This window comes from Phaseolus vulgaris, chromosome 10 (genome assembly GCF_051622355.1).
Source record: "Phaseolus vulgaris cultivar YP4 chromosome 10, ASM5162235v1, whole genome shotgun sequence".
Taxonomy (NCBI): domain Eukaryota; kingdom Viridiplantae; phylum Streptophyta; class Magnoliopsida; order Fabales; family Fabaceae; genus Phaseolus; species Phaseolus vulgaris.
The window spans coordinates 6,041,868-6,056,763 of record NC_143507.1 but is presented as its reverse complement, the minus strand read 5'-3'; the positions used below and the strand labels follow the sequence as shown (position 1 = coordinate 6,056,763).

At 31.4% G+C, this 14,896-nt stretch overlaps 1 protein-coding gene across 1 annotated transcript; it reads right to left on the bottom strand.

Moving 5' to 3' along the window:
* Nucleotides 1–1,522: 1,522 nt before the first annotated feature.
* Nucleotides 1,523–5,721, bottom strand: LOC137818105 (LEAF RUST 10 DISEASE-RESISTANCE LOCUS RECEPTOR-LIKE PROTEIN KINASE-like 2.4). Its single transcript, XM_090296603.1, has 3 exons — nucleotides 5,047–5,721; nucleotides 4,640–4,675; nucleotides 1,523–2,734 (listed from the first exon to the last, which is right to left on the bottom strand). The coding sequence occupies exons 1-3, from the start codon at nucleotides 5,672–5,674 to the stop codon at nucleotides 1,569–1,571; spliced, it is 1,830 nt and encodes a 609-aa protein (XP_090152729.1). The 5' UTR covers nucleotides 5,675–5,721; the 3' UTR covers nucleotides 1,523–1,568.
* Between the last annotated feature and the right edge of the window lie 9,175 nt (nucleotides 5,722–14,896).

Sequence of the window (14,896 nt, the reverse complement as noted above, 5' to 3'; positions counted from 1 at the left end):
TTAAATCATTTTTATAATTCTTGAACATATATATATATATATATATATCTAAAAACTAATTTATGTCAACTATATTTTGCAATGCAGTTATTCACGGAAGAAACACCAATGAATTCGGAAGCCATGTCATATGTTAGAGATTCTTGGTCCACATATTTCATAAATTTTTATAACTCTAGGATAGCTGATTAATAGTGTAAGTTTTATATGTAATTTGATTACTTGTAATGTACATTTTGATTCTCTCAATTTATCTCTATATTTATGTATTTGTCTGGCTGGGTATATTTTGATCAATATGCAGGTTAATTTATATGGTTTAGGGACAATACAGATTGCACTAAAAAAACACTATTTACAAGTGCGGTTATTTACCAAAGTCGCATTTGTAAATCAAAAAACATGATTTACGAATGCGGCTATTACCAAAGCCGCATTTGTAAATCCTAAACCCCTCACCTCATTCAGAAGAATATACAAATACGGCTATTTGAAATAACTGCATTCGTAAATGTGATTTACAAATGCGGCTATATAGTCACATTTGTATCTCTCTGATTTACGAATGTGTGCTGATCAAATGCGGCTCTATAGCCGCATTTGTAAATGTAAAATAGCCGCACTTGATTAGCATTTCTGCGCTAGTGGAGGTTCCTTTTGTCTCCATTCTCTTTTCAGTTGTGTTGGTATATGATTTTCATTCCACTCCTGCCTTGTCCCTTGTGATCTCCTATATTTTGGCTTGTTCACCCTCAACTTCCAAGTCCCACTCCAGATGACACTTAATCTTCTTTCCAACACATTAACATCTACCACCTCTTGAAATCTTAAAAAGCTAACCCTATGATGTTTGATATCTAATATGCTTGAAATGAAGATATCCTTAATTCGTCCCCACCTCTGAAATATCTTCCCAAATCCCTTTCATTGTGATTGTGAGGAAAGTTAAAGAAGAAGAAACTAACTTTCATGCTTCAGATGACATTTTTAAACACCACTTAATATGATATAGAATGACGTTTATAATAATCAATATAACTGTCGTAATTTGAGTATTAAATATTTAATTTTATTTTTATAATTTTTAATATTTTATTCAATTCTGTTTTTATAATAATTTATAATATAATATAATTTTATATTATAATTAAATTTTAGTAAACAATTAAATTTCATAATATAATTAAAACTTCGTAATATAATTAAATCCTAACATAAACTAGTTTTATAATATAATTAAACTAGATAAATATAATAATTGAATAATATAAATATAATCAAAAGATAACTTCATTTATTCAAAATATAACATTTTCTCTTTTCAATATTTCACTTGTCCTTAGGTTGGAATGTTTTTATAAGAGTAATCCACTTCAATTTAGTTGAATACAAGAAAGTTATCATACACAATTGATCTAGTTTTGCAATCAATATGGTAGAAGATTAAAACATACCTACAAGAAGCATTTGGTTTTGAGAATGATTAAAAATAACTAAACACATACGTTGAGTGATCCCTTTTACAGTAAATATAGAATTTTTTTTACCAAAATACAATGAAATCAAATTCAAGAGAAAGAACATGTTACTGATCTAGTAGGAGACGAAAACAAAGGTTTTGGGGGCATTTCCAAGGAATTAATGTTGCCTTCCAACATTTCTACCACTCCACTCATTGTAGGTCTATCATTGGGAAATGTTTGAATGCACCATAATCCCACCATGGTCATTCTCCTAACAATATCATTTTCTTCCATGGTCATCACTTGATCTGGTCTTAAATTGTTGTCCTCCTCAAGCCTCCTATATACCAAATATGGGAAATATATCTCACTTGTATCACTGGCTTCAGCATTAATATTCTTCCTCCCTCCTACCATTTCAAGCAACATCATCCCATAGCTATAAACATCAGACTTATTTGAAATTCCACCGAAATGTCTATTGCACATTTCTGGAGCCACATACCCCATTGTCCCTCTAGTATCTGACAAGGAAATAATGCTTTCTTTCCTTGGACAAAGCTTTGCTAGCCCAAAATCTGATATCTTAGGGCAAAAGTTCTCATCCAAAAGAATATTATGTGGTTTTATGTCAAAATGTAAAATTCGAGTATTGCATCCCCTGTGCAAGTACTCCAACCCTCGAGCTGTCCCTATTGAGATCTGATACAAATTCTCCCAACTCAAAGATGCAATGGATTCTGGCCCTCTATTGTAGATAAACTTGTCTAAGGAACCGTTAGCCATGAACTCATAGATGAGAGCTTTCTTGCGACCTTCTAAACAAAATCCTAAAAGTGTGACAATATTAACATGAGAGGTTCTACTGATGCTAGCAACCTCATTGATAAACTCTTCACCATTTCTTTTAGACACATTTAATAACTTCACAGCCACTGGGCATCCGGTTGTTGGTTTTCCTTTATATACTGCACCAAAACCACCTTGACCAAGTTTAACTTTAAAAGAATTGGTCATTTTCTTTATTTCTGAAAATGTATATCTTTTCAATGCTACCGATCCGTGATCTTTTAAGAATTCTTCAATATTTACGTCACTCTTTGTTGTCAAACAAAATTTGACCATTAAAGTTAATGAGTTATATCTAAAATAACAAATTATAATGCTTATAATGAATCCTCCCAATATTGCACATGTAACACCTGTTAACATATAAAGAAGGAGATTTAGGAGATAAGAAATAATCAACTTTCTTTCATTTTGGAAAATCACTTTTTACTAGTTTAATATGCATCCAAGATTCTAAACCCAAATAAGTTAGAGGGATAACATTAGGCTATTTGTTATGAACTAATTCGTTTTCTCTCATGATAAAAAAAAAATCCTTTTGCAACCCCCTCCAAAATTGCTTGAGAAAAGTCCAAACTTTTAGATAAAAAATAGTTTATGTACCCTCCTTCAATTACTATTGTGAGGATAATTTATAATATGCCTATGTAACCTATGAAACTAAATTTTAATACTTAGTTCCTTTATATATATATATATATATATATATATATATATATATATATATATACTACTGGATGGTCGAGAAGCCGACTAGATGACAAGAGGAACAACTAAACGCATAATTAGGCATAAATAAACCAACTTAGGTGATAAACACGATTAAGGCACAATTGGGCCTTCACTTGGATCCTAAAGCAGGTCCATAACAGACAGAGCCCATCTAGAACCGTATAAATAGCATAAGGGGCACAACATCCAAGGTAACCATTCACTCCCTACTCCTTTGGTACCTAACTCTCGAACTGACTTGATCGTCGGAGTGTCTTTGCAGGCACACCTCCCATCGTGTTCAGACCAAAGGAAATCCAGCCGAGAGAAAGCCCAACTGAGAGACCAGAAAGACGAGAAGATTGCAACAACAAGACTAGAACCCTGCAAAACACTTCTTGTTGCAATCTTCTCGTCTCTCAGTTAGGCTTTCTCTCGGCTGAATTTCCTTTGGTCTGAACATGATAGGGGGTGTGCATGCGAAGACACTCTGACGATCAAGTTAGTTTGAGAGTTAGGTACCAAAGGAGTAGAGAGTGAATAGTTACCTTGGATGTTGTGCCCCTTTTTGCTATTTATACTGTTCTAGATGGACTCTGACTGTTATGGGCATGCTTTAGGGTCCAAGCGAAGGCCCAATTGTGCCTTAACCGTGTTTATTACCTAAGTTGGTTTATTTATGTCTAATTACGCGTTTAGTTGTTCCTCTTATCGTCTAGTTGGCTTCTCGGCCATCCGATAATATATATATGACAAATTTTATAATTAAAAGGTATAATGAGTTGTTTGTGCTTTAAGGACTAAAGATTTTTGTGAGTGTGTTTAACTATAAATTATGCCTATTCTTTTAACCGGTAACGCAATAGCTTTTGCATTGCTTGTTTCACAACAAATATTTTTGTTACAATTTAACTATTGATAAGTTAGGAATAAAATTACAACTATTAAGGGCTTGTTTGATTTTATTTTGTTATTTAGTTTTTAAAAACAATTTCAGTAATCAATTTTGAAGAATTGTTTGTGAGAATAAGGTGGAACTTTTTTGTATGATAACTAATTTAAAAACTGCTTTAGAGAGGAAAAAGGTGAAAAATAGATGTAAATGAGAGGAGAATTTTGTCTGGTTCTTCGAATTTGGAGAGGAATAGAGCAAGTTTAGTCCACAGGTTGAGAAAAAGAAAACTGAAAAAGAAAGAAAAGAAAACAGTTTTTGAAAACTATTTTAACAAAATTTCCTGTGCGTCCAATATAGTCACACATCTTTTCGAAACACGTCTTTCAGAAGTCGAGACCAATCACAATTTATATATTTCTTCCATCTCTGATCATTAAGATGCATTTCATGATCATTAAGATACATTTCAAGAACAAAACCGTGACGGAATCTGAACTTTGAAATGGACAATATCTTGGATCTTAGATGTTATCTCAAAGATCTAAAAGATGCAATTTTTTCTAGTTATTTAATTTAATTAAAAAATTAATATATGTGTTGATTCAACAATAAAGGAAGACATGATCTAATATTGTTAATTCCACAATTTCTTTCGTTTTAAAATGTATTATATATTTGTAGTATAATCGTGAAATTTAGAGATATAAAAGGACAATATTACCTATAATGACGTTCCTTTTCCAAAATCGGTGGCTACCTGCATTAATAAGTTGGGAGAGAAGACGAAAGTCATCACATTATTCTGACATAAGTCTTGCTGGAAAATATGGTATTTGATAAGAATAACTTGACATCGAAAATGGGTGACAAAAATTGTATACATAGTCATATTTACTTATCATACATCTTTTCATACTTTAATCTCTTAGTAAAACTTTAGTAGAGATTAATGAACTAGATCAAATATATATTTTAATCCCATACCATTATACACAAGCAAACATGAAATGAAATTCTCTTACCTACCACTTGAATGTAAGTTATGTGGCAAAGTATATATAATGTTATCAATGTGAGAACTTAATCTAGTCTAGAAATAAAAAACTTGAAAAGGAAGACAAAACTTACCTTTTGGTAATGATTTTGATATTGATGATGGTGATAAAAGTGATCTAGGAGGTGTTGATTTTGGTATTGGTGGCAATGATGGTGATAATGGTGACAAGGAAGAAGGGGTAGGTGAGAAACTTATGGGTGTTGGTGCTAGTTTATGTATTGGTGATGGCGAAAAAGAAGGGCTAGGTGATAAAATAGTGGGTGATGGTGTTGGTTTTGGTATTGATGATGGTGACAAAGAAGGGCTAGACAAAAGAATTCTAGGTATAGGAGTTTCTGATAAAAATGATAATGAAGATGACAATGGTAATAATCGTCGTGGTAGTGGTGATAAAAAAGATGGTGCTAATACTGATCTAGGTATCGATGGTGGCAACAAGGAAGGTCTAGGAGATAAAGTAATGGGTGATGGTGTTGGTTTTGGTATTGTTGATGGTGGCAAAGAAGGGTTAGACGATAAAATTATAGGTGTAGGAGTTTGTGATAGAAATGTTACTGGTGATGAAACTTTTGTTGCTTGTGATGGTGGTAATGATTCTGGTGATGAGATGGATAAAGTGTTAAAATTGACTTGACTAGTGCAACTTGGAAGAAGAAGTGTTGCAGAGAAAAGAAAGAGAAGAGGGAGAGTGCGGAACATGTTAAAACACGACGACTTTCAATTCATGTGAATGGAAAATTTGATCTGAAGTGTAAAAGGGTGTGTTACATTATATAGACGAAAGCCTGATGGGTTATTTTCATGAAACTAATTAATGCATAAAAAAGAAATAGAAAATCACAAAAATATAATTATTATTCATAATATTCAAACGAGTTTTAAATATGATTTTGTATTTTATCTCCAATGTTACATTGATTTTATTAACTTCACAAAAGAAAAACAAATAATAAAAAAATATTCAAGATAAAAACTTTAAATATATTTTAAAGACCAAAAAGAGAAAACTTTCTAAATATTTCAAGAATTACTTTACCAAAATAAAAAAATATTTTCGGGAGTAAAAAAAAACCGAAATAAAAAAAAATGTGAACATATTTAAAAAAATCAAACCTTTAAAATAAAATAAAAAAATAAATATGATTTTAGTACATGAGAATTATTATCTGTTTTAATCTCCAATAGTTATTTTGAGTTTTTGGTTTCTAATAATTATTTTTATTTCGTTTTTCTTAAAAATATTATAATAAATTTATTTCACTATTCAAAGTTTTATCTAACATTTTTTCGTGTAAAATAAAATAAAAATGAAAAAATCTAACTTTCAATTTTGTTCTCCTTCAATTGTGCGCACAAGTTTTAGCTCTATTCTGAGGTCTGGTCAACAAAATTAGCGTAACTGACGCTTAAATCTCAACGTAACTATGGAGTTAATTAGGGTACTTTTAGTAGTCTGTTTAACTACACTTATTATAAAGTAGGTGATAAATAAACTCCTCCACCTGAATAAATATTGTTCCAACTGTTTTGGTGGGAAGTATTTGGATTAATTAAAGACGAGTATTGGATATTTAAATTAGTATCAATATCTACATATTAATCTTGTATCTCTTTACCTATTATTTTTAAATTATTAAAATAATATTAATTTATTTACTATTTTTCTTTATATTTTTATACTTATATAGAAGAAAAAAATTATTCTTCTAATATTAAATTCTTGAAAAAATATCTATTAGGATCTTTAATTTTATTTAAAATTTATTTAATTAATATTTGTAGTAATACAAGTATAACTATTATACAAGAGAAGAGAAGTGAATGATACACAAATAATATATATATATATATATATATAATATTTAAAATAAATAATATTAGTAAAAAAGTTTATTACATTGCTGAATTTACGTAGTTTATTCAACTTAAAAAACTTTTAAAAATAAGTCCATCTATTTTAAGATAGGTGTTCTACACATTGAAACGTTGGAGAAACCCTAACTGGACCTATTTAATTTTATTGCTTATTATCGATAAAAAAAATACTTATATTTATAATTTTGACTTAAAGGAATCTATCTCTAATTCTGTGTTATGTGGCTTCATCTCGATTTTGTCTAAAGTTTACTTGACATTACTTGGTCTGACATTGGTTTGGCTTAGTTTATCCCAGCCTAACATAAACTCAACTTTACCAACTTAACATGATTCTGGTCCAAACTAACTTGAATTGGATCGGATCTATCAAAGAATAACCAAGGTTTGACCTAGTCCAAATTGAGCTTAAGCCTGACACAACCTAACTCGGATATGTTTGGCATAAATCTGACTCAACTTGACCTAACTCTAGTCTAGCCCATACAACCTAACCTTGCATGAGATGTGTTCAACTCGACTTGATCTAACATTAGCTAGGTCAAACACCACTCAATTATATCTTACATGGATCTGACCCGATATAATATTTCATAACTTAAACTAAAACTCAACTTGATTTTAGATTTTAAAACATAAAAATAAATTATTTGATCAAAATTTAATTAAATTAATTGAACTTAAAATCTAAAAATATGAATTTAGGGTGATAAATCTATTAAAATGAACTTAATGTAGTGTGATTTTGGATGATTATTAATTAAATTTGAAAATTTTGATTTTTTTCTGACCCTAAATTTATCAGTTAGTTTGAGTAAACAGTCTTAAATCAATAAGGTATTTTATTAATCGGCAAAAATCAATGAGATACTTTATCAGCTATGAACTTAGAAGATAAAAACTTATTAAACTAGAAACGAACGAGGTATTTTATCAGCTGTGAAATTATAAAAATAAAAAATTATTAGCTAAAAAGTAATATAAGGTACTTTATCAGCTGTGAACTTATAAAATAAAAATTACTACCTAGAAACTAACTTATCTGTTAGGTTTTGTCAAACCATATCATTAATATATTTTATTAAACATAAATTATATTAAGGAAATAATGATTATAAAATTATATATATAATTAATGTAATTAATTTGATAATGATAGAATCTTGTTATTAGTAGATCATCACATAATTAATTTGTAATTTGAATAGAAAATCTTTCTACACTTATATATTTTTTTTATGGAGGGGTGTAAATACACAGAAAATAAAGAGTTATCATTTTTCTTGCCATCTTTTTATATATAATTTTCTTGTAAATTAGTTATACAATTCTATTTTTAAATTTTAATCTTGATATATTTTATTAGTAAAAAATTTTATTTAATCACTCGAGAATTACCTTAATTTTTTTAATTTTTTTGATTGCAGAACCACATTATAATTTTTACTATTTACACTTAAGGTCATAATTTTTTTTTAATAAATTCATGTTAATATATATATATATATATATATATATATATATATGATTATATAAATTGCACTATAGTCTTTTTCACATTTTTTTTATCAGCATAAAATAAAAATAAATTATAAAAAAAATTTAAAGTATCCCAACTCTAATTTTTCCGAATCAATAATCACACCGAGGAGAAAAATGAGAATGTTGTTTACTACATAAAAAGCATAAAACCTGCGACATCAAGCACCGTGCCTCTAATAGTCTAAGAATTGCAACCTGTACCTTCTAATCACCAAAAGTATAGCCTTTTCCACATATATCTGTGTTAAGAGAAGTGAGGTATTGGTCATCAAGTACCTATTGCTATAAAGATTCAAATGAGAAAAAACTGACCCACACACAATTTCAAATTGGACTTTTTATTAGCAAATAAAGAAGAACTGGCTACTATATATTCAAAGAGTTCAAATTGGACTTTTCTGTTAGATAGATAGGTTTGAAAAAATTTCCTGCAAGTTTACACCTATATGATAGACTGCTGCCACTAATATTAGATCATGATAATTAATAAAATAATATTGAATATTTTTTTTATCAGCAAGAAAATTATAATGAGTTGGATTATTAATTCCATTGCTATTTAGAAATTGTTTTATATATTTTCATAGTGCTTTTATGACTCGAACGAATATATATATACATATAAAAAAATATGATTTGAAGAATCGGGTTTCTTAATTTATTGATAAAATTGCTAGCTATATTTCATAGTTATAATTTGGTAAGAGATTAAAACATAGACAAAGTGAAATAGAAAATATCGTCTCCTTGCTGCTTAGAGAGAATAAAATTGTACCAATTAACGTAAACTAGTATTTCTTCAACTGGTGAGAGAGGATATTTTCCGTAGCGAATAATCGCCCGTGGAAAAAGCAAACACTTTTTTTTTTCACTATTTGATTTTGTGACGGAATATATTTCGCCATAATTTGTGGAACACCACTAAAATTACAATAATTGCATATGTCTGTTACTTAACAAAGATATTATTTTTCTTTAAAAAATATAATATACTACAGAATATTCTCCGAAAGCTATAGAAGTCATCCTAAAGCTTAATATACGATAATAAATAATATAATGATTAGAAAGATCTTCTCTATGAAAAAATTTAACAAAAAAAATATTAATTATTTTATTTTTTATAAAATTATTTTTTTCATAAGTTAAAATTAGTTTGTATAGAATGAAGGAAGGAATATATGACATTGACAAAGACGACAATTGATAGTATATGATTAAAAAAATTAGGATAAAACTCATTTTATACTATATTTGAGTTTTATAAGTTTGATCAAGGACAACAACAAAGTATATATAGATGTTTGTTATCACTTCATTGTGTTATATTTACTTTATTTTGAGAAATAATTAAGGTAAAGCTTGTCATCACTATGAGAGAGTTTCAGAATGCTAGATTTGAGAGGTTCTGTGAGAAGCATGGGATATCACATACCTTTTCAGTCCCTAGGACTCCCCAATAAAACGGTGTAGTTGAAAGGAAATATAGATCATAAGAGGAACTAGCTAGAACCATGTTAAATGAATCTAAGCTTCCTAAGTATTTTTGGGCAGATGCAGTCTATACTACAGCTTATGTGTTAAATAGAACCTTAATTAGACCCATTCTTAAGAAAACTCCATATGAATTGTATAAGGACAGAAAACCTGGTGTGAGTCACCTTAGGGCATTTGGGTGTAAATGCTTTGTATTGAATAATGGCAAAGAAAATCTAGGTAAATTTGATGCTAAATCTGATGAAGGTGTGCACATTGGTTATGCTTTGAATGGTCATGCATATAAAGTCTTTAATAAAAGGTTGCTCATAGTAGAAGAATCAATGCATGTTGTATTTGATGAAGCTGATCATAACATATCTAAAACTGTTGCTGATGACCTTGACAGTAATGAATTTAAATCTGTTTTAAATCAAAATGAATCGATTCATTTTGATACTGCTGATACACATGCTATGCAAGAATCTACTGTGTCTGCAGGTTTTCCAAAAGAGTGGAAAACCCCTAGAGACCTAACCCTTGATAATGTCATTGGGAACATTGAGAAAGGAGTATCAACTAGGAAATCCTTGAACAACTTTTGTGAAGCAATGACCTTTGTATCTCAAGTGGAACCCAAGAATTTAAATGAAGCTCTCAAGGACAACAACTGGATTTTAGCCATGCAAGAGGAACTGAATCAATTTGCTCTTAATGAGGTCTGGACTCTTGTTCCTAGAATACCTGAGATGAATATAATTGGAACAAAATGGGTATTCAGAAACAAGATGGATGAGCATGGAGTGATTACCAAAAACAAGGCTAGGCTAGTAGCTAAAGAGTACAATCAAGAAGAAGGGATAGACTATGATGAGACATATGCACCAGTGGCTCGGCTGGAAGCTGTGAGATTATTGCTTGCCTTCTTGAATGGTTATATAAATGAAGAGGTTTTGAATACCATCAACATCCAGAATACGTATTCAAACTCAAAAAGGCTCTCTATGGGCTCAAGCAAGCTCCTAGGCAATGGTATGAGAAGCTAAGTGATTTCCTCACCTCACAAGGCTATGACAGAGGCACATCTGATAAGACCTTGTTCATTAAGAAGAAAGGAGATGACACAATTCTAGTACAAGTATATGTGGATGACATCATTTTTGGATCAAACAATGAACAATTGTGTGAAACTTTTGTGGAAATCATGAAAAGTGAGTTTGAAATGTCAATGATGAGTGAGTTGAACTATTTTCTAGGCTTGCAGGTCAAACAACTCAAGGATGACATTTTCTTAAATCAAGCTAAGTATTGCAAAGATCTGCTGAGGAAATTTGAAATGGACAAGTGCAAACCAATCAGCACACCCTTCTCAACTAGCTGTCACTTGGATCATGATGAAGCTGAAATTCCTGTTGATGAAACCAAATACAGAGGACTCATAGGATCACTACTGTATCTCACTGCCAGCAGGCCTGACATAATGTTTGCAGTGTGCATGTGTGCTCGATTTCAATCTGCTCCTAAAGAATCACACTACAATGCTGTCAAAAGGATTTTGAAGTATTTGCAAGGAACTAAACCCTAAACCCTAAACCCTAAACCCTAAACCCTAAACCCTAAACCAAAAATCCTGTCATGCATTCAAGAACCAAACACATTGAAATTAGGCATCATTTCCTAAGGGAACACATTTCAAATGGATCATGTGATATTAAATTCATTGGTACAGATTTACAGCTTGCTGATTTGTTCACAAAACCATTGGCTAAAGATAGGTTTAATTTCCTGCTTAATGAATTGGGTATTAAAAATGTCAATTGTGCCTAACAGTGAAAAATTGAATCTGTTTATTCGTAATTGAATGTGTTTATTTTTGGTACTAATATACATTGATGTCTAGGAAAAAGAAATTCTAATCTTTGACTGCTTGACTGACTTAGTGGGCATTAACCTCTGTACCTTTGACGGTTTTGGTCATGGTTATGTAACCGATTTGATGGTTTGGGTGCTCAATGAAGGTATGAGTTGTGTGCATCGTGGCCCTAAATATTTGCTGCATATTTTCAAAGATTCTCTGCACAATTTCAGAGCATAAAGTCTTCATGCATATCCATTCATAACTGCCATATCAACCTATTCATTTCTCAATATAAACCTGTGTGAAAATCTGCTACCCACATTGGCTATCCATTTTCGGTTCTCACCACTTGAAACAAGAGAAAATTCTGGTTCAACCATGGCTTCTTCTTCAAGACAGAAACAGAAAAATAAGGGCAAGCAAAGCACCTTTCAAGGTGTGCTAGAAGGTTGGTTTGCTGGAAATGAAGAAGGCATCAATGCCTACATCACGAGACAAGCAGAAAGCAGATTAATATACCCACGGTGCTGGATTTCAACTGGCTGAAATCAGAAAAATTGGCAGAAACAAGGGCTGTATTGAAGCACCAGAAACTGAAAAAGCTGTTGGAATTAACGGGTAATGTATATCCTGATTTACTTAAGGTGTTTTACACAAATCTAACCTTGGATGGAAAGAACATTGTCTCCTATGTGAAAGGGATCAAAATGAAGATCACAAGTGATGTTTGGAACTCTGTGGCTGGAATCAAGTATGCTGGACTGAAAGTGGGAAAAGGAAACACCAGTGGGATCCAAGAATTCAATAAACTGCAATATTACAAGAGCTGTATGAGGACCCCTACCCAGAGCATAAGCATATTCCATGCAGGCCATTTGAACCTTACACCACGTCTTGTTGCCTACATTATAGCATGACAACTCATCCCAAGAGGTACAAATCATGCTGTTTTACATGAAGAGGATTTAATCCTTCTATATTGCATCATGAACCAGATTAAGGTAAACTGGGTTTTTATCATCAATGAACATATGCTGAAATCCAAAAGGTTGGCTGATTATTGCTTTCCTTATGCTATACTTGTTTCAAAATTGATTGATTTCTTTGGTATTGATGCTTCAAATGAGAGAAACGAAACCATCAAAGCTGTGAGTGAGATTGATAACTCAACTCTCACAAAAATGGGATTTCACAAAGTAGAGGATAGTTGGGTGATTCTCAAAGGTAAGGATCCTCAAGAAGAACGTGGAGCCTCAAACCTCAACAATGAAGATGGAGATGAGGTTGTTCCCATGGAAGATGACACGGTTCAAGCTGCAGAACACTCATGTTATGTTATCCATCACTCCTATGGTCAAGAGCAATCTGCTGAACATGCTGGAAATCAAAGGACAAGCTCTCCATCTGTAGAAATCAGAGGAGACTCACCTGTTCCCCAATCAGTGCATGAAGAGGCTGTTGCAACCCATCAGAATACCATTGTTGCTTATCAAACTCTAGAATACCGAGGTGAACCATTATCCATGTTTGAAAGGCAAGTTCTATACCGCCTTGATGTCATGACTGCAGAACAGAGGGCATATTTTGAGACAACTCAAGCAAGGTTTCAGCACCTTGATGATCAAATTGAAAGAGTTCAGGTGCAGCTTGCAGAGCTATACTACAAGGATTAGAAGTATCTTGCTTTCCATGCTTTCTTTTATCAGTTTGTTAAAATTTTGTAATGCTGAACAATTTGTCTTTATTTTCTGGACTGTTATGGTTATGTTTCTGTTTTATCTTTCTCTATGCTTAAATGTTGTTTGATGAATCCAAAGGGGGAGAAAAATAGCTCACCATGCTAGGTGAAGCTAGCTGAAACAAGAAGTTACATTCTGCACCTTAAAACCATTTCATATGTTATGCAATGTTTCAATTTTTTGGTTTAGTATTTGGTGCAGTACAGGTTCTTAAAGCAACAGAGCTATGGGGATTTGTCTCCATCAAACAGGGGGAGATTGTTGAAGATGGTTGTTGCCCCTTCAAGACATGTGTTTGATGAAGACTTTTATGTACAACTCTTGTATATTTCTTTTTGCTTTAAGTATGTCTTAGGTAGTGTTTAGAGGTTGTTTAAGAGTAGGATTTTTGCTGAGTAACTCACCTCCTAACCATTGACCATGTGATAAGAGCAAGCACAAAATTTCTTAAACTGTTTTTCACATGTTTTACAAAAAACACGTTTACTGCATAAAAATAAATCTGTTCTTTTCTAAATAAACAGATTCATTTTTAAACTGATGCATTGGCTAAGTCTTGTGAAAATTAGATTTTGTGCATCAAGCATTTTGACTAAGTCTTCTACCTTTCAAAACGAATGTTTTCTAATAGTTAAGCTTTTTCTGTTATCGTTTTGAAAAATAAATCTGTTCATCTGTAAATGAATAAATTCTGTTTAACTCTGGTGCCATGTCTATCTTAAACGGTTTTCAGTTTTGTCCCTGCACCAGAATGGTTGACTAAGTCTCCTCACATAACAGATTCTCTAACTGCTTTTGAAAATAAATTTGTTCATTTTATTTTCAATCTGTTCTTTTTATAACAACTTTAACTGTTTTTCAAAAATTTGTTATAAGTTGGTTTTCTATAAAAAGAAAACTTGTTTATGAGTTTAAACATCGATCATACTTTTGCATCAGAGTATTAAGGATTTACAAAGAATTAGCATGTGTTGTTGAAAGATTTCAAAAATCATAAGTGTGCTTGTTCTTGTTTGGTTCCGAAGCTTGGTGAGAGGTGCTGCTACAGTTTTAGCAATCTGTTCTACTGGTTTAAAGCAGATTTCTGCATCCTCTATCAGGTGTATTCGTTTCACATTTCATTTATTGTAAAAGTGTGTTTGTAAACTCTTCTTGATAGGGTTTCTTGAAGAGTGTGTATGCTGAAATAAAGTTTTTCAGCTAGTGTACCTAAGTTCTTGTAGGGTTCAAGAACAATGGGATTTGTGTTTGTTTGAATTGTGTTTTAGTAAATTTCACCTTGATTTAGGTGAAGACTGGATGTAGCTTAGTTGAGTGAACTAGTATAATTGCCTTGTATTCACTCTTCCTTAATCTCTGCACTTAATTTTCTGCACATCTGTTAAACTGTCAATAAATAAATCTGTTCAATCAATAATAAATTTGTTCTTT

Coding starts and splice junctions, on each gene's coding strand:
- LOC137818105 (XM_090296603.1), bottom strand. CDS start 5,674: ATGTTCCGCACTCTCCCTCTTCTCTTTCTTTTCTCTGCAACACTTCTT. Junction 4,676..5,046: donor ATCAAAATCATTACCAAAAG/GTAAGTTTTGTC, acceptor TTATTAATGCAG/GTAGCCACCGATTTTGGAAA. Junction 2,735..4,639: donor GAAAAGGAACGTCATTATAG/GTAATATTGTCC, acceptor ACTAGTAAAAAG/TGATTTTCCAAAATGAAAGA.